General features: G+C 30.6%; 3 protein-coding genes and 1 long non-coding RNA gene across 4 annotated transcripts; 2 read left to right on the forward strand and 2 right to left on the reverse strand.

The window, feature by feature from the left end:
* Nucleotides 1-260: 260 nt before the first annotated feature.
* Nucleotides 261-4,286, reverse strand: LOC136340864 (sorting nexin-25-like). The gene is made up of 15 exons (XM_066285279.1): nucleotides 4,231-4,286; nucleotides 3,930-4,167; nucleotides 3,702-3,877; nucleotides 3,514-3,648; nucleotides 3,279-3,451; nucleotides 2,827-3,227; nucleotides 2,523-2,766; nucleotides 2,178-2,467; nucleotides 1,756-1,929; nucleotides 1,434-1,700; nucleotides 1,226-1,359; nucleotides 922-1,175; nucleotides 740-867; nucleotides 519-689; nucleotides 261-460 (listed from the first exon to the last, which is right to left on the reverse strand). Exons 1-15 carry the CDS (start codon nucleotides 4,269-4,271, stop codon nucleotides 413-415), a joined length of 2,874 nt encoding a protein of 957 aa, XP_066141376.1. The 5' UTR covers nucleotides 4,272-4,286; the 3' UTR covers nucleotides 261-412.
* Nucleotides 4,287-5,495: 1,209 nt separating this feature from the next.
* On the forward strand, nucleotides 5,496-7,015 carry LOC136340870 (uncharacterized). The gene is made up of 4 exons (XM_066285290.1): nucleotides 5,496-6,019; nucleotides 6,065-6,196; nucleotides 6,246-6,605; nucleotides 6,658-7,015. The coding sequence occupies exons 1-4, from the start codon at nucleotides 5,780-5,782 to the stop codon at nucleotides 6,871-6,873; spliced, it is 948 nt and encodes a 315-aa protein (XP_066141387.1). The 5' UTR covers nucleotides 5,496-5,779; the 3' UTR covers nucleotides 6,874-7,015.
* Coq8 (ubiquinone biosynthesis protein COQ8, mitochondrial) lies at nucleotides 6,864-10,768 on the reverse strand. Its single transcript, XM_066285283.1, has 10 exons — nucleotides 10,453-10,768; nucleotides 10,099-10,390; nucleotides 9,566-9,915; nucleotides 9,302-9,515; nucleotides 9,114-9,241; nucleotides 8,871-9,054; nucleotides 7,921-8,097; nucleotides 7,660-7,862; nucleotides 7,458-7,610; nucleotides 6,864-7,404 (listed from the first exon to the last, which is right to left on the reverse strand). The coding sequence occupies exons 2-10, from the start codon at nucleotides 10,364-10,366 to the stop codon at nucleotides 7,123-7,125; spliced, it is 1,959 nt and encodes a 652-aa protein (XP_066141380.1). The 5' UTR covers nucleotides 10,367-10,390; nucleotides 10,453-10,768; the 3' UTR covers nucleotides 6,864-7,122.
* A 324-nt stretch (nucleotides 10,769-11,092) lies between these two features.
* On the forward strand, nucleotides 11,093-14,831 carry LOC136340878 (uncharacterized). Its single transcript, XR_010732388.1, has 3 exons — nucleotides 11,093-11,341; nucleotides 14,152-14,313; nucleotides 14,398-14,831. It is a non-coding gene; the product is annotated as an uncharacterized lncRNA (long non-coding RNA).
* Nucleotides 14,832-23,991: the final 9,160 nt, after the last annotated feature.

Raw genomic sequence — 23,991 nt, forward strand, 5'->3', positions numbered from 1 at the left:
TTATGAACTTTAAACATTTCCTAAGAGAATTTGAAATGTCGTATATGTTTGATTTTTTTTAATTCGTATATTTTCATTTTACCACCAAACTAATATTTAATAACGATAAATTTCAAATATCCAAGAAAGCCATCCGTTGCACTTCAAAAGCTGATGTTCCATAAAAAAATTTACGTTAATGAGAACGTCAAGGCAAAGGTAATGCTTTCCACGATGACTGGGTTATTACGACTACTTACGAAACTCACTTTCATATACTATATGGTAAAACATTCTTATATTCCCATCAAGATAACAAAAACATTTATTAAGTCAAATATTTTAAAGCTGAATTCTGTAATTTTCTAAGTTAAATAAAATCAATACCAAACATTAATACTTACAACGATGAAGAATCTTACAGTAGGCTGCACTATTGCAGCTCCGGAAAGGCTGCTTCTAAGGTAACCTCAAGGATTTCCTATAACCAAAATTAGTTCACATTTTTACGCTAAATTCAAACTTCAATTTGTGCCTACATAAAATAACTGCTTATTCATATTTTTCTCCTGCAACACATCAAAGACTTTCTTCGCCCCGTTTTTGGCTGCAGTACTCCCCACCAAAGTGATCAACATTTCCGGCACATTATTAATCAACATTTGTTGAGCCTTTCTGGCGGTTTTCAACTTTTCACTTTGGGAACGAATCTGTAACAAAAAAAAACTTTTTTGCTGCACCTGGATATTGCATCACTTACTGGTCCTGCTGGTGCCAAAGTCCCACCAGGCCAAAATGTCTTCAAAATTTGGGCAATGTAGTAATGCAACATTTCTTCAGAGAACCACCAGGAAATTGTTTCATATATTTGTCTGTTTATGTTACGGCCTAAGAATATTTGAAATGTTAGATTAATATGATTTATAATGAAGAATAAAGTACCGTAAGTGACTTGCACAAACCCTATTAAAGTTTTCCTGACATATTTAAAAACTCCCCGCATATCAAATAATTCGCTTAAAAGGGCGTAAAGAGGTTCTGCGATTGAATCCTTTCCATCTTCAGAAATTTTAATAGGCTGTCCATTGGCTTTTACGAAGTCGATAGCGTCTACTGCTACTGTATCTAGACACTGGGAGAGGTCCTCTTCAGATGTGTCTCTTAGAATTGAAAGCGCAGTTCCTTGTTCGCTTCCACTGCATATTATACAATTGACCAATTTGATCATAAAATTTAGATCACAAACCTTTTGAAAATAGTGGCGAATGAAAATCTTGATTTTTTAGGGCTGGGAGATGAGTGTTTTAGATGTTCCGAACTGGGACTTAAGAATGAATACACCGCCTCGCTTTGATTTAGGACTTCGTTTTTCAATACAGACTGCAAACAGGAAATGTTTGTTCATCACTCGCAGAGATAATTACTAAGTATTTTCTTCTTTAAACAAAACTCACATCAAGGTACTTTTGAATCTGCATTTTAGCCTTATCTAGTGAAGCTCTGTCAGACTTTCCAAAGAGAAATTTAAACGTATTTGATGGTAAATCCAAATTTCTGACATCAGCACATAAAGGTCGTAGTTTTTTGTGCAGTTCCTGAAATTGGGTCAAACTGCGACACACCACCCATCCAGAAGAAATTCCCGTTTCGCCGTCCAATGCATCGTCCTCGGACATTTGAACCACTAATACAAACTGCGGAGGTTCTTTTTCTTCTGAGATCTAAACAAATCCGAGAAATAATATTTCATGATTCTAGGTTGGATTTTTCGCTTGCCTCGGCACTTTGGACAACTGCAATCCACCTGCCCAAATTCTCGGCCCAAGTTTCAGTTCTAGTTAAATGCGCTTCAAGCTGTCGTTTCTCGCCTTGTAACCATTCAACTTCCTTTTCCAGTTTGCTCAGCACCTTTGACTCGGGTCTCATTGAAGACTTAAGTGCTCCCAAAGCCTAAGTACAAACAACTCCAAAAATATCAGTGACATGTTACCTATTTAATGTTTTATTTATGCACGAATATTAAAACTTTAAAACTTTATTCCGATTTTGATTGACCAACGATTCTAAAAAATCTAAGATTCTTCTACTAACATCAAAAAATCAAGCTGGTGCTAATGAAATAAAGTACCTTTAAAGAAGACATGCCAATTCTAGAATGACCCTGTTCATAAGAAATAGTCAATAAATTAATTTTTTACCTGCATTTTGTTACTCAATTTTTCTTCCAACTGATCAAGCTTTCGTCTAGCATAATTTGAATGATCTCCCACATTCAAACCACTCTCAATACTCCCTGCGGAATCCACGGAAGACTGCTTTTCATCTCCCACTGCCAGCGAATCGCTTTCTAACAAATCGCTTTCGGATTCCACTGCTATTATCATTTCTTTATAGTAATCGCTTATCAAAAATGGCTGATAATACTTGTCTTCGATAGTTTGAACAACTTGCTGTTGCACCTCATAAAAGACTTCTGGACCTTTATCGCCTGTGATTCAATAACTTAACTTAAATTGTCCACGAGGTATATTCTAAACAAATACCTAATAAGAACGCTTCCATTCTCTTTCGCACTGCCTTATCAACCTTAATCTCAGAAGTTGGATTTCTAATAAAAGTGTAAAAAATTTCAGCCCCTAATTGGTGCCATTGATTTCGGGCAGCTGTACGCAATTCCTCTACTGCAATCCAAAATCTGATCAAATCGTGACTAGCCAGAGTCTGCAGAAACTGACTCAAATATTTTCTTCCGGTTATATGATCCATAACCGTTTGAAGAGACAAAACCTAAGAACATAATGCATATTTTTTAAATCTACTTTTCACTAGCCTCAAAGCAAATAATACCTTCTTAAAGTCGTCTCCATATTGATCACAACCCAAATTAGTCAATTTTCTCTCGCAAAGATTCTTTGCTGCTGTAAGATGACTTATAGTCTTCTTTAACCGTTTCGCAGCAGTTATTTCAGATTTTTGTACCCCAACGTTGCCTTTCTCATTATCCAAATCTACTCCTTTAGCCCGATTTAAGTTTTGCAAGGTTGTGGCTTGCATTAATTTAGTTACAATGTTATATCTGATTTGCTTTAAAACATGAATATCTTCGGTTTTCTCAATGTACAACTCTATGTTCTCTAAAGCCTTTTTAGGCAAATTGATTTGCTGCTGTTTGGCCTTTTCAATGTAGTTTATCAAATTTGTGTTAAAGAAATCAGAGTCTGTGATTAGGTCGATAAATGGCTTAAACACTGATAGACTAATTAATAGTTTTACTTTCTTGATTTAGCCGATAAATTTACCTTTACAACACACAACTTCCCTTAAAAAGTATTTAGTAGGTGACAAAGAATATGCTCTTGGCAGTAAGAACATAATTAATACTTCACTAAGATTTCTTAAATACTCAATTTCCTTATCAGATGAAAAAACGCACATTGAAAGCTGAAACTCCGGCGGTACATGTTGGTCAATACTAAAAGTCAATAATATAATTTCTGCTTTGAGAAATGCTTTTATTTGCAATTGCAGGCTTACCCAGACACTTTTGCCTCTCGAATTTTCTCAAAGTGACCAGTAATTACATTAACAATATCGCAAGCAATCAACTTCGCATGATCAAACCTTTGAAATTTGTCGTGTAAATGTTTAATGGCGCCCCATAAATCTTCCCTATAACAAGCTGTCATATGAAAATGTGATTATCAACCCCAAAAATTTCCTACTTGATGTTTAATTTCAGGTTATCCAACTCATATGCATAATCTTTCAGATATGCAGTGATATAATCCCTTATAATGAAATCCAACAACTGCTGCAATAAACTATCTACTGTTCTTCCGAATACTGGAGGAAGACTCCCTTCTATGGGTTTTAATGATTGGTGGGACTCATAATCCCTCTGCATGTAAATAATTTCGTTTAACAACAAGAAAAGAGTATTTAGTTCTTACCATTAATTTATTACGGAAGCATTCGGATTGTTTAAGAAGATTTTCAGCTCCAACAATAGTTTTGTGTGAAGATGAAAGCATTATATTGATCCATAGAGCAGATAAAATTCCCAGTAATGTGAAAAGTAAAAGTAGCATCAAGAAAAGCAGCAGTGATATACATGTTGGACATAGGTAAATGGACAATGCAGATAAGACTGCTATGGTACTGGTGATTATGTAAACTTTGGTGTCCATTCTGAAATATAAGTTTAAATGAATATTATTATATTTCAAAGCCCCTCTTATACTTGGATATTACACTAGGCAACAGATACTTTCAGATATGTAGCCCAATGACATGTGTCCCTAATTATTATTAGCTTTATAAGGGAAAACTGTTTCCAAATATTTATACATCATGCTTCTCATACCTGCAGACGTGCACATACCAATGTAGCCTGGAAGGTATTAAAGGAAAAAAAGAGAGAACCACTAGCAGGCAATCTTTTATAAAAAGAAAACTAAAGTTTACGCAATTTCAGGGATGAGTTCAGACTATCCATGCTAACTTTGCTTTGGATACCTGCCGCTATTTAACCAACCAGGAACGCTCACAAATGGAAAAATTTTGTGTAGATTTTCCCAAATTAAAATACAATAATGACATACTTCAAAATACAATGAAAAACCTAGACATATAACATTACACCGATATATTTGTTCAAAATAGAAACATGAAGTTAACAGTTAGTACAATCACTGAAGGTTGTAGTTACGTGCCTATACTCTATAAAATCCTATATGATTTAAGAAACAAGAAGCAAAAATCCTATTGAGGTATTATAATTCTCCTGAAACATGAACTGCACATTGATATAATAATTTGTAGTGTATAATAACTTGTTCAATGTAAAATATGCAACAAACTGCTCTGCCACATATCATTTCAGAAAGTTTGAAAATGTATCTAGTAATTGACAATATTCTTAGTAGCACTTTTCTTAAAAATCAGGAACAATGCAGCTACCTTTACATATGAGAGTAGGTACAGGATGCAACTGACAAATTAATGAGCCCTATGGGTGTATAAGTCACATACCTTTTCTTTGGGCTATTTTGATTCTTATTATCTGGAGCATTTCAAGCTCCCAAGGAAAAAAAAGGGCCTAACTATGACCCTAATCAGATAAAAAATATGTAAATTATATGTAACATTATGCACAACAACGCTTTGTTTCAAGGGAAATTTGGAAACAATGAAGTTTAGTGGTTTATTGGTAATTTCATCAAGTTTTATGATTAAATTAGTAATCAATTGTTATTGTTATTATAAATACTTTGTTCCCCATAAAACGTAAACAGTGATGAACCATTTTTGACAAATATTAATTTTTAAATATCTGAGCTCTGACTGTCCGCAGCTGTCAGTGCCAATTTTACTTTAACTTTACTTTGATAGCCCATATATATATTTGTCTTCTTCTGTCTTGAGCGAATTTGATAGAGACAACCATATTCTATATAATTATTAATTTTTGATTTAATATACGACTTTATTCCTGACCTTGACAGAGATTTCAAGTGAAGTTTGAATTTTATAATTAAATGCAAATATTTTATTTTCAATCTTTCAAGGGATTTTAGGCAAAACCGTATGAGAAAACACTCACTGCTCTTATGTTAAGAAATTGGTCCCAACTACTTATATAATTTATAGTTGCTCGTCCCATTCCAGCATACAAAAAAAAATTATTTCTGTAGTTTTCCATTTTTTATACTTTTTGTATATGTTTTCTGGTTTTTTCAATCTTTGGTTCTTATTATGACATAAACTTTTTAAGTAAACTGCATAGTTTCCTTTGCAAAGAATGGAGGTCGAAGCTGAGGTACTTGAGGAATCATTTCTCAAACAGTTAATTGCAACTTTCAAGAACAATCCAGTTTTGTGGGACAAAAATCATCTAAAATACAAGAGCCGAGATGCCAGGAGTGTGGCTATGGATGAATTATTGACTGTAACTAGAGAGTATTATCCTGAAGCCAATACGGATTTTGTCAGAACTAAACTTGAAAATATGAGAAACGCCTTTAGGAGGGAACACAGGAAGGTAAATAGATTTATATGAGAAACAAAATGTTTTAAGGTTTTTCAGGTCCAAGAATCAAAAAACAAATCAGAAAATGGAGAAAATTTACACATACCAAAGCTTTGGTACTACAATTTACTATTATTCCTTGTAGGAGAAGAAGCTACAGAAGAAGTACATATTTATGTAGATAATTCAGTAAGTAGCACCAAATTATTGTCCATTTAAAATTAATTGAAACCCCCAGAGACATTCAAGCTGGAATAGGCAGAACACAGTGATTCTGATAGAACTTCTTAAAAAATATCCAGCATTGCATTCTTTAGAACCTCCATCTGGAGGTACAAAACTTATTCGTCTGAAAGCTTTTGAAAAGCTTACAACTGATTTGATAGCAGAGCTTGGTCAAAAATTTGAAGTAAAAGAGGTCAGAACTAAAGTTAGTATGCTAAAGCAACAATTTAAAAAAGCTTACAAGTATCGCAGACATAAAGTAAAGTTTTGGTGCTATAATTTATTGCTGTTCTTGAGAGATTCAGAAGGCAAGAGTTTGAAAAAGGTGTGCAAGGAAGAACCACATAGTGCAGATGAAGACACAAAGAACATGGTAAGGCACATTTATTAATCAATTTTTAATTCTACAGTTTTTCTATTTACAGTTTTTTTTGAAATGTGATAATGGAGGTATGAATGTGGAACCAGTTGAGATTGATATGTGCGACGATATCTTTGACATTATTGGGAAAAATGTGGCATTGAAACTAAGAGATATGAGTGATGATCAGCGCATACATGGCGAAAGGCTTGTAAATGAAATAATGTATAATGGTTTAATGGAAAAATTAACTGCAGAAACCACTTTAAATCTTAGTTAAATTAAGACTGGTTTTATTAAATTTTCTTATTTTTTGTTAGTCACATCAATTAAATTGTAAACACATTTTAGCCTTATTATACTAAATTGTATATTAACTCCTTAATATTCATTTTGTTAAAATAGACCTGATTTTTATATTACTTCCAATGTTTTTTTTTGAGTAACATTTATATAATGTTTAAAACTAAAAACTGTGGGATAAAGGGAAGACTAGTAATACTATTCTAAACAGGAGGCCGTGTTTTTCTTACTCTGGATTCAATCTCATGTATTCTTCATATAGATTTAAAAACTTTTGACGGCACTCTACACGCACCTTCAACTTGGCTAAAAGCAAAAATACTCCTGAAAGCTTTCTATGTAATGAATAAACCTCTTCTGGAGGCGGACAAAGACGATGCATGAGCATTATTTGTGCTAAATCTTGAATACGGGCTGTCAGATCCTGATGAGCAAAGTCATATGCGCCTTCTGAGCGGAATACTTCACCTAGAATCATTACAGCATCCACATGAGCGGTTTCCATTATCTAAAACGGCGCTCAAAGGTTTTATTCACTTAAACAACGAATTTTTTAGTTACTTTGCTTTCGTAACCAGTTAAAAATCCCAATTGTTTTGATATTTTCAAAACAGCTTCCCGATTCCCATCACAAGCACCTTTCAGTACCTGTACATACTTGTCCATGAACTCCTTGGAGTATTCGCGACTTGCACCAAAATCCAATAGCAACAGCTAAATAGTACCAATTACTAAATTTCTCTTAGAGTTCTCCAGTACTAACCTGTCTCTTCTGAGGGTTATATAGGAAATTAGCCCAATTTGGGTCAGTTTGCATATATCTAAACCGCAATATTTCTAGTAGACACAATTCCATAATTTTCTCGCCAATGACCTTGCGATGCTCTAATTCCATATTAAAGCATTGGTCTACTGGAACTCCATCCAAGAATTCGTTAGTAAAAACTTGTTTTGTAGTGAGGTTGTCTAGTAAAAATTTCAGTGGGTTAAATAATTACGTCAATGAGATATTTCAGTAGCTCACCAACTACATAAGGCACGTAAAATCCCTCGTAACCAGTCAATATAGACTTAAATTTTTTGGTGCACTCAGCCTCTCTCAAGTAATCGACTTCCCAAGCCAGTTCGCGTTTAGCAACTGCCATTAAATTCTCCAAAAACATGCCTTTTGGGAATAGATTCCACATTTTCATTATGCCTCCTAAGAAACATAAAATTCTGATTGAGAAGTGACTACACAATATATCAAACATTAGTCAAACTTGCTTCCAATTTTAAAACAGATATTAAGTTAGTATACTTTAATTTTATCAGTGTCTATAGAGTCGTCACGCTGAGTTTTGCCCTTTTTACATATATCTATCCACCATTTCAAATTTTTTTCATTAACTGCAGAGTAAAGTTTATGAAATGAACTTTAACTGTAACGTCAAAAATTTTCATTCTTATTAACCTATTCAATGATATGGATATTGAAGTTTTCTTCAACTGTCGTTTCCCAGACGGCCTGATTCTGAATAGGGACTGTCACAACGATTTTGCAGGACGGACTGGGAAGTCTTGAAACAATAAATCAAGCAATTTATACAGGAAACAATAATTTTCTTCTTTCAATCACAAAAACCACCTAGTGAGGGTGAACCGTTCTCTATGCTTTGGGAGTAATTCTTGGCAATTTACACAGAGCAAACCCCGCTCAATGGGCATTTGTGACAAATTGGAGTGCCAGCTGTGTCTTCAGGAGAAGACAGTAGAATATGTTGTGTGGGAATATCCACCAGTTATCAATGGTTTGATCTGTTTGGCAGAGTAGTTATCAGACCAGAAAACCTAAACTGAACATCACTCAATGATGTAACGAAATTTCTGAGAAACTGAGACCTAGTTATAGATGACCATTATAACAAAATGGCGCTTCCATGTTGATATTATTGTAAAACATCTGATTCTAAAATTAAAACCTGCAACTCTCACCTAAATTGTCAATGTCACTATTAATGCCTTTAGCCACCCCTGGATACTGTATTTTAACAGCCACATCCCTTCCATCTATTAATTTCCCATAATGAACTTGGCCAATTGAAGCAGCTGCAAATGGTTTTTGCTCAAACTCTATAAATTTATCTTTCCATCCAAACCCTAGTTCATTGCACATTACCTAAATATACTATGTTTATGGACTAGTAAAAACACTTTTAATATTAATTAGTTCCTCACTTGATCAACTTGCCAATCAGGCATAAAATCAGCAGATTTTCGTACTCTTTCTAAAGCTGTGGCTAACTCTGGGCTAATCATAGACTCATCTTGAATACTCAAGATTTGTCCCAATTTTAAAGCAGCTCCTATAAAAAATTTACACAAACACAAATATCAAATATTTTCTTAAAATTAAGTCATACTACCTCTTACTTTACACAAAGTGTCCACAATTCTGTCTAAATTGGCTTTACTCATAAATACATTTGTGCCATCAGAGGTAATCTCCCCAATTTTAAATGCTTGTTTGAGATACTCAGCAGCTGCTCCCACACCAAGACCAGCAGCCAATGAACCAAAAGACATCATTCTGCCTAATCTGCTTGAAGGCACTTTTCTTTGCTTTGCATTTTCACTTAACTAAAATTTGCTTTTTGAGTGTTTTAGTGAAAATATAGCAAAGATACAACCTTCAGTTTGGTTTTAGGTGAAGGTGAAAATGAAGTCACTTTTTGTTTGCTTTCATTAATACTTTCCCCAACAGTTTTCTCATTTTCCAGATGTTTTTCATTAGGCTCTCTTTCATCCTCTTTAACCAATTTTGCTTTGTGCTCCATATCTAACTTTTTTAACAGTTCTTGATCGCTATGAGAAAGTTTGATCTGATATTCAATATTTACAGCAGGAGAAACCTCTACTCTATTTAAGTCTGGTGCTTTTGTTAAATTAAATGGTTCTTTGCTGGACTTTGATACAGAAGGTTTTTGTGTCAAATGATGCACTAATAAAGTTTCTGTACTAGCACTTTTAGTCAGAGCAGCTAAAAATATTTAATGGATCATTTTTTATACATAACTTTATTACATATATATGTACATATCTTAAAAATTTTACCTAAGACAACTCTAGAATTCTCCCTGCTCCATATAAGAAATACATATTAGTTATTTCAACATTAAAAAAAAAACAAATAATTAAAATTTCCTTAGCACCACTCCCTTACCATTCCCCAAAGTTAAATCAGCATAAACCTTCAGGCCCTGAGTAACAACATTTAATCTCTCGGCACCTTCTTTTAGATTACTAGCTATGACGTTGAGTGACATATTTTGAGGTAGTTTCTTCACCTCATTCAAAGATTCCTGAATCAGTGGCGTAACTGAGGAGGTTCTACATACGTGACTCAAGTGATCTCTCTGGAGCTTTATTTGAGCTTCTGTTAAGAGTTGGAGGCTTTTGAGCAGACATGCAAAATCCTTACTCAGGGACATTATGAATGGCAGTTAGGCTAGAGACTGTGAGTTTCAGTTAGGAAGCGTTAATTTGCCTATTTATTTCAGGGTTTTATGATACTTACATAGAATTTTCAGGGTTAATTCGAACAGGTGTTTTAGAAAATCCACATCGGTATAGTCGAGATATTGCAAAATCGTTTTATATAGTTAATGCCTGGACGAGGTATACGGATTAAGATACGAAGGTGGGATAAATAATTAAAGGGGTGATGAAACCTGAACCAACATGGACAAATGACGAAACGTCTTATTTTGGATATTTAATAATTTAAATTTGAAAAAAACTCATATTTTCTGTCCACGGAAAGCTTTAAAATTAAATTCTTGAATTTGGCATTGGACTTTGACATTTGTTTGCTTTTAATTAAACTAGAGATGTCCTCAAAAAATCCGAGAACAGTTTTTTCAAGCCCGAGTATGTTCCCAGAGGCAGTATCTTCCGTGCGGATTATTTTAAATTTAACATTAAAACAAATTCTAAGGACTTAGAAGCATCTATGCATATATCAAAGATTTAGTAATTCAAAAGTTTTAGTGTTATAAAAATAGAGTTATTAATTAGATAATGCCAATCAAATTAACAGAGTTATCTAGGAATGAACCACTGTCGAATAAGGTTACTACTACCGCTGATATTAGATGGCGTAGTGTCGGGTAACATATTTGGGACCGAGATATCTTCTGGGAACTGACAAAAAAAAGGCGGAATCAGGAGACAGACAATTGAAATGCAAAAAGGCAAAGACGCTATCGAAGAGCAGCAATTCCGTTAGTTTGTTTTTCTGCATTTTGATACTACAACAACAGTTTTTTAATCCTCGAAAATGTTCATAATGTTATTTGGATACATGTCTAAAGTTTATATAAGCTCATCTGCGCAAATGCTTCATCGCCGGGGAGTTTTTTTTTTTTTTCGTTAATTTAAACGTGAAAATTTACTGAATAGTTTAGGTGAGTATTAAAAAGATATTATGACATTTAAAATTGAGAAGCAAAAAGTAAGAAGGCAATTATCCCAATCGACGGCGAGAATATTTAGGGAATTGGGACGATTCACGTGGTAAGAAAGGAAAGGAGCCCAAGTTCAAAGGAGTTTCCGACAATTCTCCATTTCTTTGTACTACTACATACCCGTCGCAGAACACACGAACTAAGTAATAAATTTTCCTTTTTTCTAATCCACATCTACATATTTCATCCCGGAGGTGGGGTTAGACATACAGTGGCACAAAAAAGTCTCCGCACGGTTAGTTATCACACAAACTTATGGAGTTTTAGAGGCAACACAAATAGTTTATCAACAAAATATATAACAATCTACAACAAGGAACATTCCTTAGTCCATTAACAATGATAATCAAGAAGTGAGTCAAAGAAATTCCAATTTTAGACGAACTTTTCTTAATGTTGGACATATTCTTGCACAAAAAAGTCTCCGTACGATTTCATATGACTAAACTAATATTAACTAAATTTAATTGAATTATTGGAATAATAAATGTTTAATATTTTGTCGGGTTTCCTTTAGACTTTAATACTGCATGTAATCGTCGATTCATAGAATTAACTAAATTTGATGTTACATTAGGCGGTATTTTGGACCATTCTTTTAAGTCATTTTTATTAGTAATTGTATGTGATCTTATTTTTCGCTCCAAGTGTTCCCACAGATGCTCAATCGGATATAGATCAGGCGATTGGGGTGGGTGATTTGGAATACTCTTAACGTTAAGCAATTCTTTTGTTAGACGCGAGGTATGTTTTGGATCATTGTCTTGCATAAAAATAAAAGATCTACTAAGGCCCAACTTTTCCGCACTAGCTTTAAGATTTGTTTTTAAAATGTTCACATACGCTTTGTTGTCCATTATTTCGTCAACAAAACACAGATTGCCTATTCCTGCTGGCGACATGCAACCCCAAACCATAACGCTTCCGCCTCCGTGTTTGACCGTTGCAGATAAATTTTTAATTTCGAACTCAGTATTCGGTTTTCTCCACACTTTTCCTTTGCCGTCCAATCCATGAATGTTAAATTTGCTCTCGTCGCTAAAAATTATGTTGTTCCAGAAGTCCTGGTCCTTATTTAAATGCTCTTTAGTATATTTCAACCGTTTTAACCTGTTCGCTTTCGAAATAAAGGGCTTTTTGCGGATGGATCTGGCTTTATAACCGTTGCGTCTTAGAACATTTCGAACCGTTTCGTCACAACAATTTAGGTTTAAGCCTTTTTTTAAATTTTTATTGATTTGCGTGGCGGTTACTTTTGGATTTTTCTTAATGTGACGTACAATATATCGTTCCTCTTGCGCTTTCAGAGTCTTTGGGCGTCCAGTTCTTGGTCTTGTTTTTACCATACCATGTTTTCCACAGCGCTCAATTGTATATTGTACCGTTGACTTGGATCTCTTTACCATGTTTGCTACTTTAGCCATTGAATGGCCCTCACAATACAATTTAATGACTAGCTGCCTCGAATCGGCATCAATTTCACGATTTTTTGAATTCATGATGTACTCTTTGAGATGTTTTTAGTAACTGATACATATTATTGCGAAGCTAACCGCATAGGAATTTTTATTTATCGGCGTTCCTTCGTAGCAAAAAAGTTTATTGCGTACATCTTTGAATCGTACGGAGACTTTTTTGTGCAAGAATATGTCCAACATTAAGAAAAGTTCGTCTAAAATTGGAATTTCTTTGACTCACTTCTTGATTATCATTGTTAATGGACTAAGGAATGTTCCTTGTTCTAGATTGTCATATATTTTGTTGATAAACTATTTGTGTTGCCTCTAAAACTCCATAATTTTGTGTGATAGCTAACCGTACGGTGACTTTTTTGTGCCACTGTACAATCGGCACATCGGCCTCTCTTGTACATTCAAGTCTAAACATCATTTCAGCGTATATTTAACGAAATCAAATATTATATTCTTCGAGGTGTGTCGCATACGTGTCGTCTGTCGTTTTTTAAGGTTCTAAAAGCCACACCACAAACGCAACCAAGAGGAGATACGTGTTATCGTGGTGCTCCAACTCCGAGGAGTTGGAGCACACAACAAGGAGCCGAGAAATATTTCATCGCTCGACAGTGGAAACTGGCCTGCTCGGCAGAGGGCAGTAGTTTTGACGGTGACAGAGCAAATAAGCAGGCAAACATATTTTCGAACAATTTTTTGGGAAGTAGTTCTTACCCTGGGAGATTTCACTCGTGGAGCTTTATCTCCTAGTTACGAATTTAACGAAAACAATCGATATCCAATAAATAATTTACTTAAAATTAATGGAATCACCTTTAGACGAGTTGGAAAAATAATAGGTGACAATAACTTCCATTACAAAGTAAATAACAGGTAAGTGAGTTCAGTTGAGGGGGACGCGCGCTCGTTGTGATAAGAATCATCAAACTTTGTGCATTTCTTTGACGATCCAGTGTATCAACATATACTTAACATGTTCCAACTGATGGGCCCGATTGCATACACACCTGTTTTGCGCCAGATAACGTAAACACTTTTTTATGCTCGATAATGTAAAGTTTTCACACTCGATAATACGAACTATTTACGCTCAATATGTGAAATATGTATGTGCGCTCGACAACGTAAACCTTAATATTTAACTTGACACTTATGTTTGATGTTGCCATAAAGCAGCAGCAGTTCTTTCATTAAAACTGCAACGGTTTCGTTTAGTTTCGATTCGTCACTCGCACACCTTGTAATTTGAGTTTATTCACAGCTTTCCTCCCTTTTCAGCACAAAAACCACAACCAAAAAAACGTGTGAAATAGATTCTATTACTCGATAATGTCAATATCGTTCAAAGATTTCGAGAGGCACCATCGTCTTTTTGGCCGTCTTGAATTTTGCCGGAAGCGACTGTTGGAAGAAATTGCGATCCAACTAGGCCAACCTGAGGTATGCACGGTCAACATAGGTTCAAGTTTTTCAAATTGAAATTTAGGAAAACAAAATGTAAAACACAATTTTCTTGGTTTTCAGGCTTCAACTGTGAGTGCTCCCGGTTTGAGGAGCCAAAATCATTTGTAAATATTGACTCTTCCGTAGGCAGCTCCAACGGTTTCTAAGATGTTTTTATTTTAAGTGTAGAGTACATTATGCACAAGCGTGTTGTTAATTAATAACAATTACGAGTTCTTAAGAACTGGCGGAGTATTGTCATCGGTAATTTTGAGAGTTTTTGCTTTGGGTAGTTTGTTTTATCGTAAAGTCGCACAACGAACATTTTCCTAATTTTCCTCTAATTAAGAATTGTTGATTTTTTGTGTAGTGCCATTTGCGAACTCGGTTTCTAAACGTCAGCAAAGTTATGTTTTGTGTAGCGCCATCTGCGAACTTGGCTTTTAAACGCTAGCAAAGTTATTAATTTTTCATGTGGCACCATCTGTGAATTTAGCTTATTAACGTCGGCAAAGTTATTGATTTTTTTTTTAGTGTAACGCCATCTGCGAACACAGCTTCTAAACGCCGAAGACAAAAAATTTGGAATTATGTTCTTCCTTATTTTTATAAATTAAAATGAAATTATTAACGTTTTAATTTAAAGTTTTACTTTTGAAGTAAAAATATTGTGCCATTTAAAATTGAGAAGCGTCATCCCAGTCGTCAATGGCAGAAAATATCTACTTAACTAGGAGGTAAAAATTGAAAAAAATCCATTTTTATAGCTACTTTGAAAAACGATTGTGAACTTTTTACACTCGATAATGTAAAACAAAATTTCCGTAATTGGTACGCAAGGAAGCCAAAACCGATAACGGAGCAAAGAGCAGCAGAACCCTTTGACTTCTGGTCTGGTTGACCCAAAAGCAAAAGCGACCTAAAGCGCGATCGAGAAAATTGAGCACGGGCTAAACATCCTCCGAATACACAGGGTTTTTTAGTGGGTGAAAACCCCGCACAGGCTTGACAGCACGGGCTTCAGTATAGTCTTTTCGACAAGATTTTTTACCGCGGAGTCGTTTAAAAAAAAACGATAAAGTAAACTTTTTACACTCGACAAATATTTATGACGGTTCGGATAAAGAAACCATGTGGAAAAACAACAAAACAAAAAGAACGGGAGCTAAAATACACGTTTTCCTTCTAACTTTTTCTTTCTTTTTTATCTTCTATTGTTTCTGTTGGGAATAGGCAACATGAAATAATACTATGTATAACTTTTAAAATAATATATTGTTCTGCTAAAGACCACTCAGAAAACAAGCCAGTAACACACTACTATACCATTTTCATCATCTATATCAGTAACCCATATGGCTCCACAAAAAGGAATCTTGAAACCTTCAAGAGTATGTTAAATTTGACAGAAGTTTCCCTTCTCCACATTAAACCTAAATCTAATTAAACTAAAGCTTTGTCTTAATTCGACCATTTAATAAGTTTTTGACGACGTTAATGACTTAAAGTCTATAACTCAATCATTTATTTAATATTTTTTGTTTTTTCTCCTTTTTTTGTTCCTTTATAATTTTTACTTTCTTTCTTTTTCTCTTTTCTTCTTTTGTTCTTTTAATATTTTTTCTTTTTTTTCTCTTTTATTTCGTTAATAATTTTTTTCTTTTTTTGCCCTTTTTATAATTATTCCTTTTTTTTTGTGCCTTGTCTTTTTTTATTATTTTGTTTTTTTAATATTTTTTTCTTTCTCTTTTTTTCTTCACTTTTTTTTATTTTGTGTTCCTACTTCTTTGTGTCTTCTCTTTTTTTGTTATTTTGTTTCTTTAATATTTTTTTCTTTCTCTTTTTTTCTTCACTTTTTTTTATTTTTTGTTCCTTCTTCTTTGTGTCTTCTCTTTTTTTGTTATTTTGTTTCTTTAATATTTTTTTCTTTCTCTTTTTTTCTTCACTTTTTTTTATTTTTTGTTCCTTCTTCTTTGTGTCTTCTCTTTTTTTGTTATTTTGTTTCTTTAGTATTTTTTTCTTTCTCTTTTTTTTCTTCACGTTTTTTTATTTTTTGTTCCTTCTTCTTTGTGTCTTCTCTTTTTTTTGTTATTTTGTTTCTTTAATATTTTTTTCTTTCTCTTTTTTTTCTTCACTTTTTTTAATTTTTTGTTCCTTCTTCTTTGTGTCTTCTCTTTTTTTGTTATTTTGTTTCTTTAGTATTTTTTTCTTTCTCTTTTTTTTCTTCACTTTTTTTTATTTTGTGTTCCTTCTTCTTTGTGTCTTCTCTTTTTTTTGTTATTTTGTTTCTTTAATATTTTTTTCTTTCTCTTTTTTTTCTTCACTTTTTTTTATTTTGTGTTCCTTCTTCTTTGTGTCTTCTCTATTTTTTGTTATTTTGTTTCTTTAAAATTTTTTTCTTTCTCTTTTTTTTCTTCACTTTTTTTTATTTTCTGTTCCTTCTTCTTTGTGTCTTCTCTATTTTTTGTTATTTTGTTTCTTTAATATTTTTTTCTTTCTCTTTTTTTTCTTCACTTTTTTTATTTTGTGTTCCTTCTTCTTTGTGTCTTCTCTTTTTTTTGTTATTTTGTTTCTTTCTCTTTTTTTTCTTCACTTTTTTTTATTTTGTGTTCCTTCTTCTTTGTGTCTTCTCTTTTTTTTGTTATTTTGTTTCTTTAATATTTTTTTCTTTCTCTTTTTTTTCTTCACTTTTTTAAATTTTTTGTTCCTTCTTCTTTGTGTCTTCTCTTTTTTTGTTATTTTGTTTCTTTAGTATTTTTTTCTTTCTCTTTTTTTTCTTCACTTTTTTTATTTTGTGTTCCTTCTTCTTTGTGTCTTCTCTTTTTTTGTTATTTTGTTTCTTTAGTATTTTTTTCTTTCTCTTTTTTTTCTTCACTTTTTTTTATTTTGTGTTCCTTCTTCTTTGTGTCTTCTCTTTTTTTTGTTATTTTGTTTCTTTAATATTTTTTTCTTTCTCTTTTTTTTCTTCACTTTTTTTTATTTTGTGTTCCTTCTTCTTTGTGTCTTCTCTATTTTTTGTTATTTTGTTTCTTTAGTATTTTTTTCTTTCTCTTTTTTTTCTTCACTTTTTTTTATTTTGTGTTCCTTCTTCTTTGTGTCTTCTCTATTTTTTGTTATTTTGTTTCTTTAATATTTTTTTCTTTCTCTTTTTTTTCTTCACTTTTTTTTATTTTGTGTTCCTTCTTCTTTGTGTCTTCTCTATTTTTTGTTATTTTGTTTCTTTAAAATTTTTTTCTTTCTCTTTTTTTTCTTCACTTTTTTTTATTTTGTGTTCCTTCTTCTTTGTGTCTTCTCTTTTTTTTGTTATTTTGTTTCTTTAATATTTTTTTCTTTCTCTTTTTTTTCTTCACTTTTTTTTATTTTGTGTTCCTTCTTCTTTGTGTCTTCTCTTTTTTTTGTTATTTTGTTTCTTTAATATTTTTTTCTTTCTCTTTTTTTTCTTCACTTTTTTTTATTTTGTGTTCCTTCTTCTTTGTGTCTTCTCTTTTTTTTGTTATTTTGTTTCTTTAATATTTTTTTCTTTCTCTTTTTTTTCTTCACTTTTTTTATTTTTTGTTCCTTCTTCTTTGTGTCTTCTCTTTTTTTGTTATTTTGTTTCTTTAGTATTTTTTTCTTTCTCTTTTTTTTCTTCACTTTTTTTTATTTTGTGTTCCTTCTTCTTTGTGTCTTCTCTTTTTTGTTATTTTGTTTCTTTAATATTTTTTCTTTCTCTTTTTTTTCTTCACTTTTTTTTATTTTGTGTTCCTTCTTTGTGTCTTCTCTTTTTTGTTATTTTGTTTCTTTAATATTTTTTCTTTCTCTTTTTTTTCTTCACTTTTTTTTATTTTGTGTTCCTTCTTCTTTGTGTCTTCTCTTTTTTTGTTATTTTGTTTCTTTAGTATTTTTTTCTTTCTCTTTTTTCTTCACTTTTTTTTATTTTGTGTTCCTTCTTCTTTGTGTCTTCTCTTTTTTTTGTTATTTTGTTTCTTTAATATTTTTTTCTTTCTCTTTTTTTTCTTCACTTTTTTTTCTTCACTTTTTTTTATTTTGTGTTCCTTCTTCTTTGTGTCTTCTCTTTTTTTTGTTATTTTGTTTCTTTAATATTTTTTTCTTTCTCTTTTTTTTCTTCACTTTTTTTTATTTTGTGTTCCTTCTTCTTTGTGTCTTCTCTATTTTTTGTTACTTTGTTTCTTTAATATTTTTTTCTTTCTCTTTTTTTTCTTCACTTTTTTTTATTTTGTGTTCCTTCTTCTTTGTGTCTTCTCTTTTTTTTGTTATTTTGTTTCTTTAATATTTTTTTCTTTCTCTTTTTTTTCTTCACTTTTTTTTATTTTGTGTTCCTTCTTTGTGTCTTCTCTTTTTTTTGTTATTTTGTTTCTTTAATATTTTTTTCTTTCTCTTTTTTTTCTTCACTTTTTTTATTTTTTGTTCCTTCTTCTTTGTGTCTTCTCTTTTTTTTGTTATTTTGTTTCTTTAATATTTTTTTCTTTCTCTTTTTTTTCTTCACTTTTTTTTATTTTGTGTTCCTTCTTCTTTGTGTCTTCTCTTTTTTTTGTTATTTTGTTTCTTTAATATTTTTTCTTTCTCTTTTTTTTCTTCACTTTTTTTTATTTTGTGTTCCTTCTTCTTTGTGTCTTCTCTTTTTTTGTTATTTTGTTTCTTTAGTATTTTTTTCTTTCTCTTTTTTTCTTCACTTTTTTTTATTTTGTGTTCCTTCTTCTTTGTGTCTTCTCTTTTTTTTGTTATTTTGTTTCTTTAATATTTTTTTCTTTCTCTTTTTTTTCTTCACTTTTTTTTATTTTTTGTTCCTTCTTCTTTGTGTCTTCTCTTTTTTTTGTTATTTTGTTTCTTTAATATTTTTTTCTTTCTCTTTTTTTTCTTCACTTTTTTTTATTTTGTGTTCCTTCTTCTTTGTGTCTTCTCTTTTTTTGTTATTTTGTTTCTTTAGTATTTTTTTCTTTCTCTTTTTTTTCTTCACTTTTTTTTATTTTGTGTTCCTTCTTCTTTGTGTCTTCTCTATTTTTTGTTATTTTGTTTCTTTAGTATTTTTTTCTTTCTCTTTTTTTTCTTCACGTTTTTTTATTTTTTGTTCCTTCTTCTTTGTGTCTTCTCTTTTTTTTGTTATTTTGTTTCTTTAATATTTTTTTCTTTCTCTTTTTTTTCTTCACTTTTTTTTATTTTGTGTTCCTTCTTCTTTGTGTCTTCTCTTTTTTTGTTATTTTGTTTCTTTAGTATTTTTTTCTTTCTCTTTTTTTCTTCACTTTTTTTTATTTTGTGTTCCTTCTTCTTTGTGTCTTCTCTTTTTTTTGTTATTTTGTTTCTTTAATATTTTTTTCTTTCTCTTTTTTTTCTTCACTTTTTTTTATTTTGTGTTCCTTCTTCTTTGTGTCTTCTCTTTTTTTTGTTATTTTGTTTCTTTAATATTTTTTTCTTTCTCTTTTTTTTCTTCACTTTTTTTATTTTTTGTTCCTTCTTCTTTGTGTCTTCTCTTTTTTTGTTATTTTGTTTCTTTAGTATTTTTTTCTTTCTCTTTTTTTTCTTCACTTTTTTTTATTTTGTGTTCCTTCTTCTTTGTGTCTTCTCTTTTTTTTGTTATTTTGTTTCTTTAATATTTTTTTCTTTCTCTTTTTTTTCTTCACTTTTTTTTATTTTGTGTTCCTTCTTCTTTGTGTCTTCTCTATTTTTTGTTATTTTGTTTCTTTAGTATTTTTTTCTTTCTCTTTTTTTTCTTCACTTTTTTTTATTTTGTGTTCCTTCTTCTTTGTGTCTTCTCTATTTTTTGTTATTTTGTTTCTTTAATATTTTTTTCTTTCTCTTTTTTTTTTTCACTTTTTTTTATTTTGTGTTCCTTCTTCTTTGTGTCTTCTCTATTTTTTGTTATTTTGTTTCTTTAGTATTTTTTTCTTTCTCTTTTTTTTCTTCACTTTTTTTTATTTTGTGTTCCTTCTTCTTTGTGTCTTCTCTATTTTTTGTTATTTTGTTTCTTTAGTATTTTTTTCTTTCTCTTTTTTTTCTTCACTTTTTTTTATTTTGTGTTCCTTCTTCTTTGTGTCTTCTCTATTTTTTGTTATTTTGTTTCTTTAGTATTTTTTTCTTTCTCTTTTCTTTCTTCACTTTTTTTTATTTTGTGTTCCTTCTTCTTTGTGTCTTCTCTATTTTTTGTTATTTTGTTTCTTTAATATTTTTTTCTTTCTCTTTTTTTTCTTCACTTTTTTTTATTTTGTGTTCCTTCTTCTTTGTGTCTTCTCTATTTTTTGTTATTTTGTTTCTTTAGTATTTTTTTCTTTCTCTTTTTTTTCTTCACTTTTTTTTATTTTGTGTTCCTTCTTCTTTGTGTCTTCTCTATTTTTTGTTATTTTGTTTCTTTAATATTTTTTTCTTTCTCTTTTTTTTCTTCACTTTTTTTTATTTTGTGTTCCTTCTTCTTTGTGTCTTCTCTATTTTTTGTTATTTTGTTTCTTTAGTATTTTTTTCTTTCTCTTTTTTTTCTTCACTTTTTTTTATTTTGTGTTCCTTCTTCTTTGTGTCTTCTCTTTTTTTTGTTATTTTGTTTCTTTAATATTTTTTTCTTTCTCTTTTTTTTCTTCACTTTTTTTTATTTTGTGTTCCTTCTTCTTTGTGTCTTCTCTTTTTTTTGTTATTTTGTTTCTTTCTCTTTTTTTTCTTCACTTTTTTTTATTTTGTGTTCCTTCTTCTTTGTGTCTTCTCTATTTTTTGTTATTTTGTTTCTTTAGTATTTTTTTCTTTCTCTTTTTTTTCTTCACTTTTTTTTATTTTGTGTTCCTTCTTCTTTGTGTCTTCTCTTTTTTTTGTTATTTTGTTTCTTTAATATTTTTTTCTTTCTCTTTTTTTTCTTCACTTTTTTTATTTTGTGTTCCTTCTTCTTTGTGTCTTCTCTATTTTTTGTTATTTTGTTTCTTTAATATTTTTTTCTTTCTCTTTTTTTTCTTCACTTTTTTTTATTTTGTGTTCCTTCTTCTTTGTGTCTTCTCTTTTTTTGTTATTTTGTTTCTTTAGTATTTTTTTCTTTCTCTTTTTTTTCTTCACTTTTTTATTTTTTGTTCCTTCTTCTTTGTGTCTTCTCTTTTTTTGTTATTTTGTTTCTTTAGTATTTTTTTCTTTCTCTTTTTTTTCTTCACTTTTTTTTATTTTGTGTTCCTTCTTCTTTGTGTCTTCTCTTTTTTTTGTTATTTTGTTTCTTTAATATTTTTTTCTTTCTCTTTTTTTTCTTCACTTTTTTTTATTTTGTGTTCCTTCTTCTTTGTGTCTTCTCTTTTTTTTGTTATTTTGTTTCTTTAGTATTTTTTTCTTTCTCTTTTTTTTCTTCACTTTTTTTTATTTTGTGTTCCTTCTTCTTTGTGTCTTCTCTATTTTTTGTTATTTTGTTTCTTTAATATTTTTTTCTTTCTCTTTTTTTTCTTCACTTTTTTTTATTTTGTGTTCCTTCTTCTTTGTGTCTTCTCTATTTTTTGTTATTTTGTTTCTTTAGTATTTTTTTCTTTCTCTTTTTTTTCTTCACTTTTTTTTATTTTGTGTTCCTTCTTCTTTGTGTCTTCTCTATTTTTTGTTATTTTGTTTCTTTAATATTTTTTTCTTTCTCTTTTTTTTCTTCACTTTTTTTTATTTTGTGTTCCTTCTTCTTTGTGTCTTCTCTTTTTTTTGTTATTTTGTTTCTTTAATATTTTTTTCTTTCTCTTTTTTTTCTTCACTTTTTTTTATTTTTTGTTCCTTCTTCTTTGTGTCTTCTCTTTTTTTTGTTATTTTGTTTCTTTAATATTTTTTTCTTTCTCTTTTTTTTCTTCACTTTTTTTTATTTTGTGTTCCTTCTTCTTTGTGTCTTCTCTATTTTTTGTTATTTTGTTTCTTTAGTATTTTTTTCTTTCTCTTTTTTTTCTTCACTTTTTTTTATTTTGTGTTCCTTCTTCTTTGTGTCTTCTCTATTTTTTGTTATTTTGTTTCTTTAGTATTTTTTTCTTTCTCTTTTTTTCTTCACTTTTTTTTATTTTGTGTTCCTTCTTCTTTGTGTCTTCTCTATTTTTTGTTATTTTGTTTCTTTAATATTTTTTTCTTTCTCTTTTTTTTCTTCACTTTTTTTTATTTTGTGTTCCTTCTTCTTTGTGTCTTCTCTATTTTTTGTTATTTTGTTTCTTTAGTATTTTTTTCTTTCTCTTTTTTTTCTTCACTTTTTTTTATTTTGTGTTCCTTCTTCTTTGTGTCTTCTCTATTTTTTGTTATTTTGTTTCTTTAATATTTTTTTCTTTCTCTTTTTTTTCTACACTTTTTTTTATTTTTTGTTCCTTCTTCTTTGTGTCTTCTCTTTTTTTTGTTATTTTGTTTCTTTAGTATTTTTTTCTTTCTCTTTTTTTTCTTCACTTTTTTTTATTTTGTGTTCCTTCTTCTTTGTGTCTTCTCTATTTTTTGTTATTTTGTTTCTTTAATATTTTTTTCTTTCTCTTTTTTTTCTACACTTTTTTTTATTTTTTGTTCCTTCTTCTTTGTGTCTTCTCTTTTTTTTTGTTATTTTGTTTCTTTAATATTTTTTTCTTCACTTTTTTTAATTTTTTTGTTCCTTCTTTGTTGTCTTTATTCTCATCTTTCTAATTTTAATTTTTCGTATAATGGTGCAACTTATTGCAATATGACTCCCCGTATAAAAAGTAAGAAGCACCTAAGGGAACGTTTAATTATTATATATGTCGACGCTTTAACGTGTTAATAATAAAGAAGGAATAAGAGCTAAAAAGGGACCTGTAGGTTAGGGAAAGGATGATAATGAGTGTTGAACAATTAGTCGAATATGAGATGCTCAGTTTAAGTTCGAATAAATAACAACTCCCAGCATATTAACTGTGAAGTAGAGACACATAAGACGACGATCGTTCTAGGAATTTAGATTAGCGACTTTATACCAAATAGCATTTAATGTGTCGTAGCCGTTCTTTTTAACAGATAATGTGTATGTCGGAGAAACACAAGGGTTGTTCAGCTTTTCCATTATTCTTTGATATTAATATTTAGACACTAAACTAACACAAGACACAAAGCACTAGACTATAATTAATTATATGATAGCGACGAATTCACAGACCACTTTTGTCCCTTTTGTGGTTTTCTCGTGACTTCGTCTGCAATCGAAGAGTTATCCCGATCGCGGTATCTTCACCCTTTTTTTTATATAAACAAATGGCCCTAAAGACTTAACGTAAACATAGACATAAACATTATTATTCACCGACATATATAATATACTTATATTGCTTCATTCATTAAGTTCCCAAATTATTATCGATTTTTCGAAATAATTGCTAAACGCTCTTATTGATTTTCACCAATTTTGGAACTAAGGGTTAGAACATAAATTGACGCGTTTTCATGTAAGCGGGATTTTTTTTCATACGTAGAAATATTAAAAATGGCACTTGGTGCGCAAATGAAAATTTCTATTTTTGGTAGTGTCTGTAAAACTGATTTTCTTTTCTGCCATTGGCTGACTTCATCTCAAAACATTATTGTCTTCTAAAATCTTCGCCAGATATACGATTTCTCTACAAAAAAATATTTACAATACTTTATAATTCACTATTGCCGCGAAGGCAATGTTAAGAAAATCCGACGCCATGCCCAAAGTACAGGTTAATTTTTTCATATTATTAATTTGTTTACGTATTCAGGGAAGCGGGCAACATTTTGAACGTA

The sequence above is a fragment of the Euwallacea fornicatus genome, chromosome 8 (genome assembly GCF_040115645.1).
Source record: "Euwallacea fornicatus isolate EFF26 chromosome 8, ASM4011564v1, whole genome shotgun sequence".
NCBI lineage: Eukaryota > Metazoa > Arthropoda > Insecta > Coleoptera > Curculionidae > Euwallacea > Euwallacea fornicatus.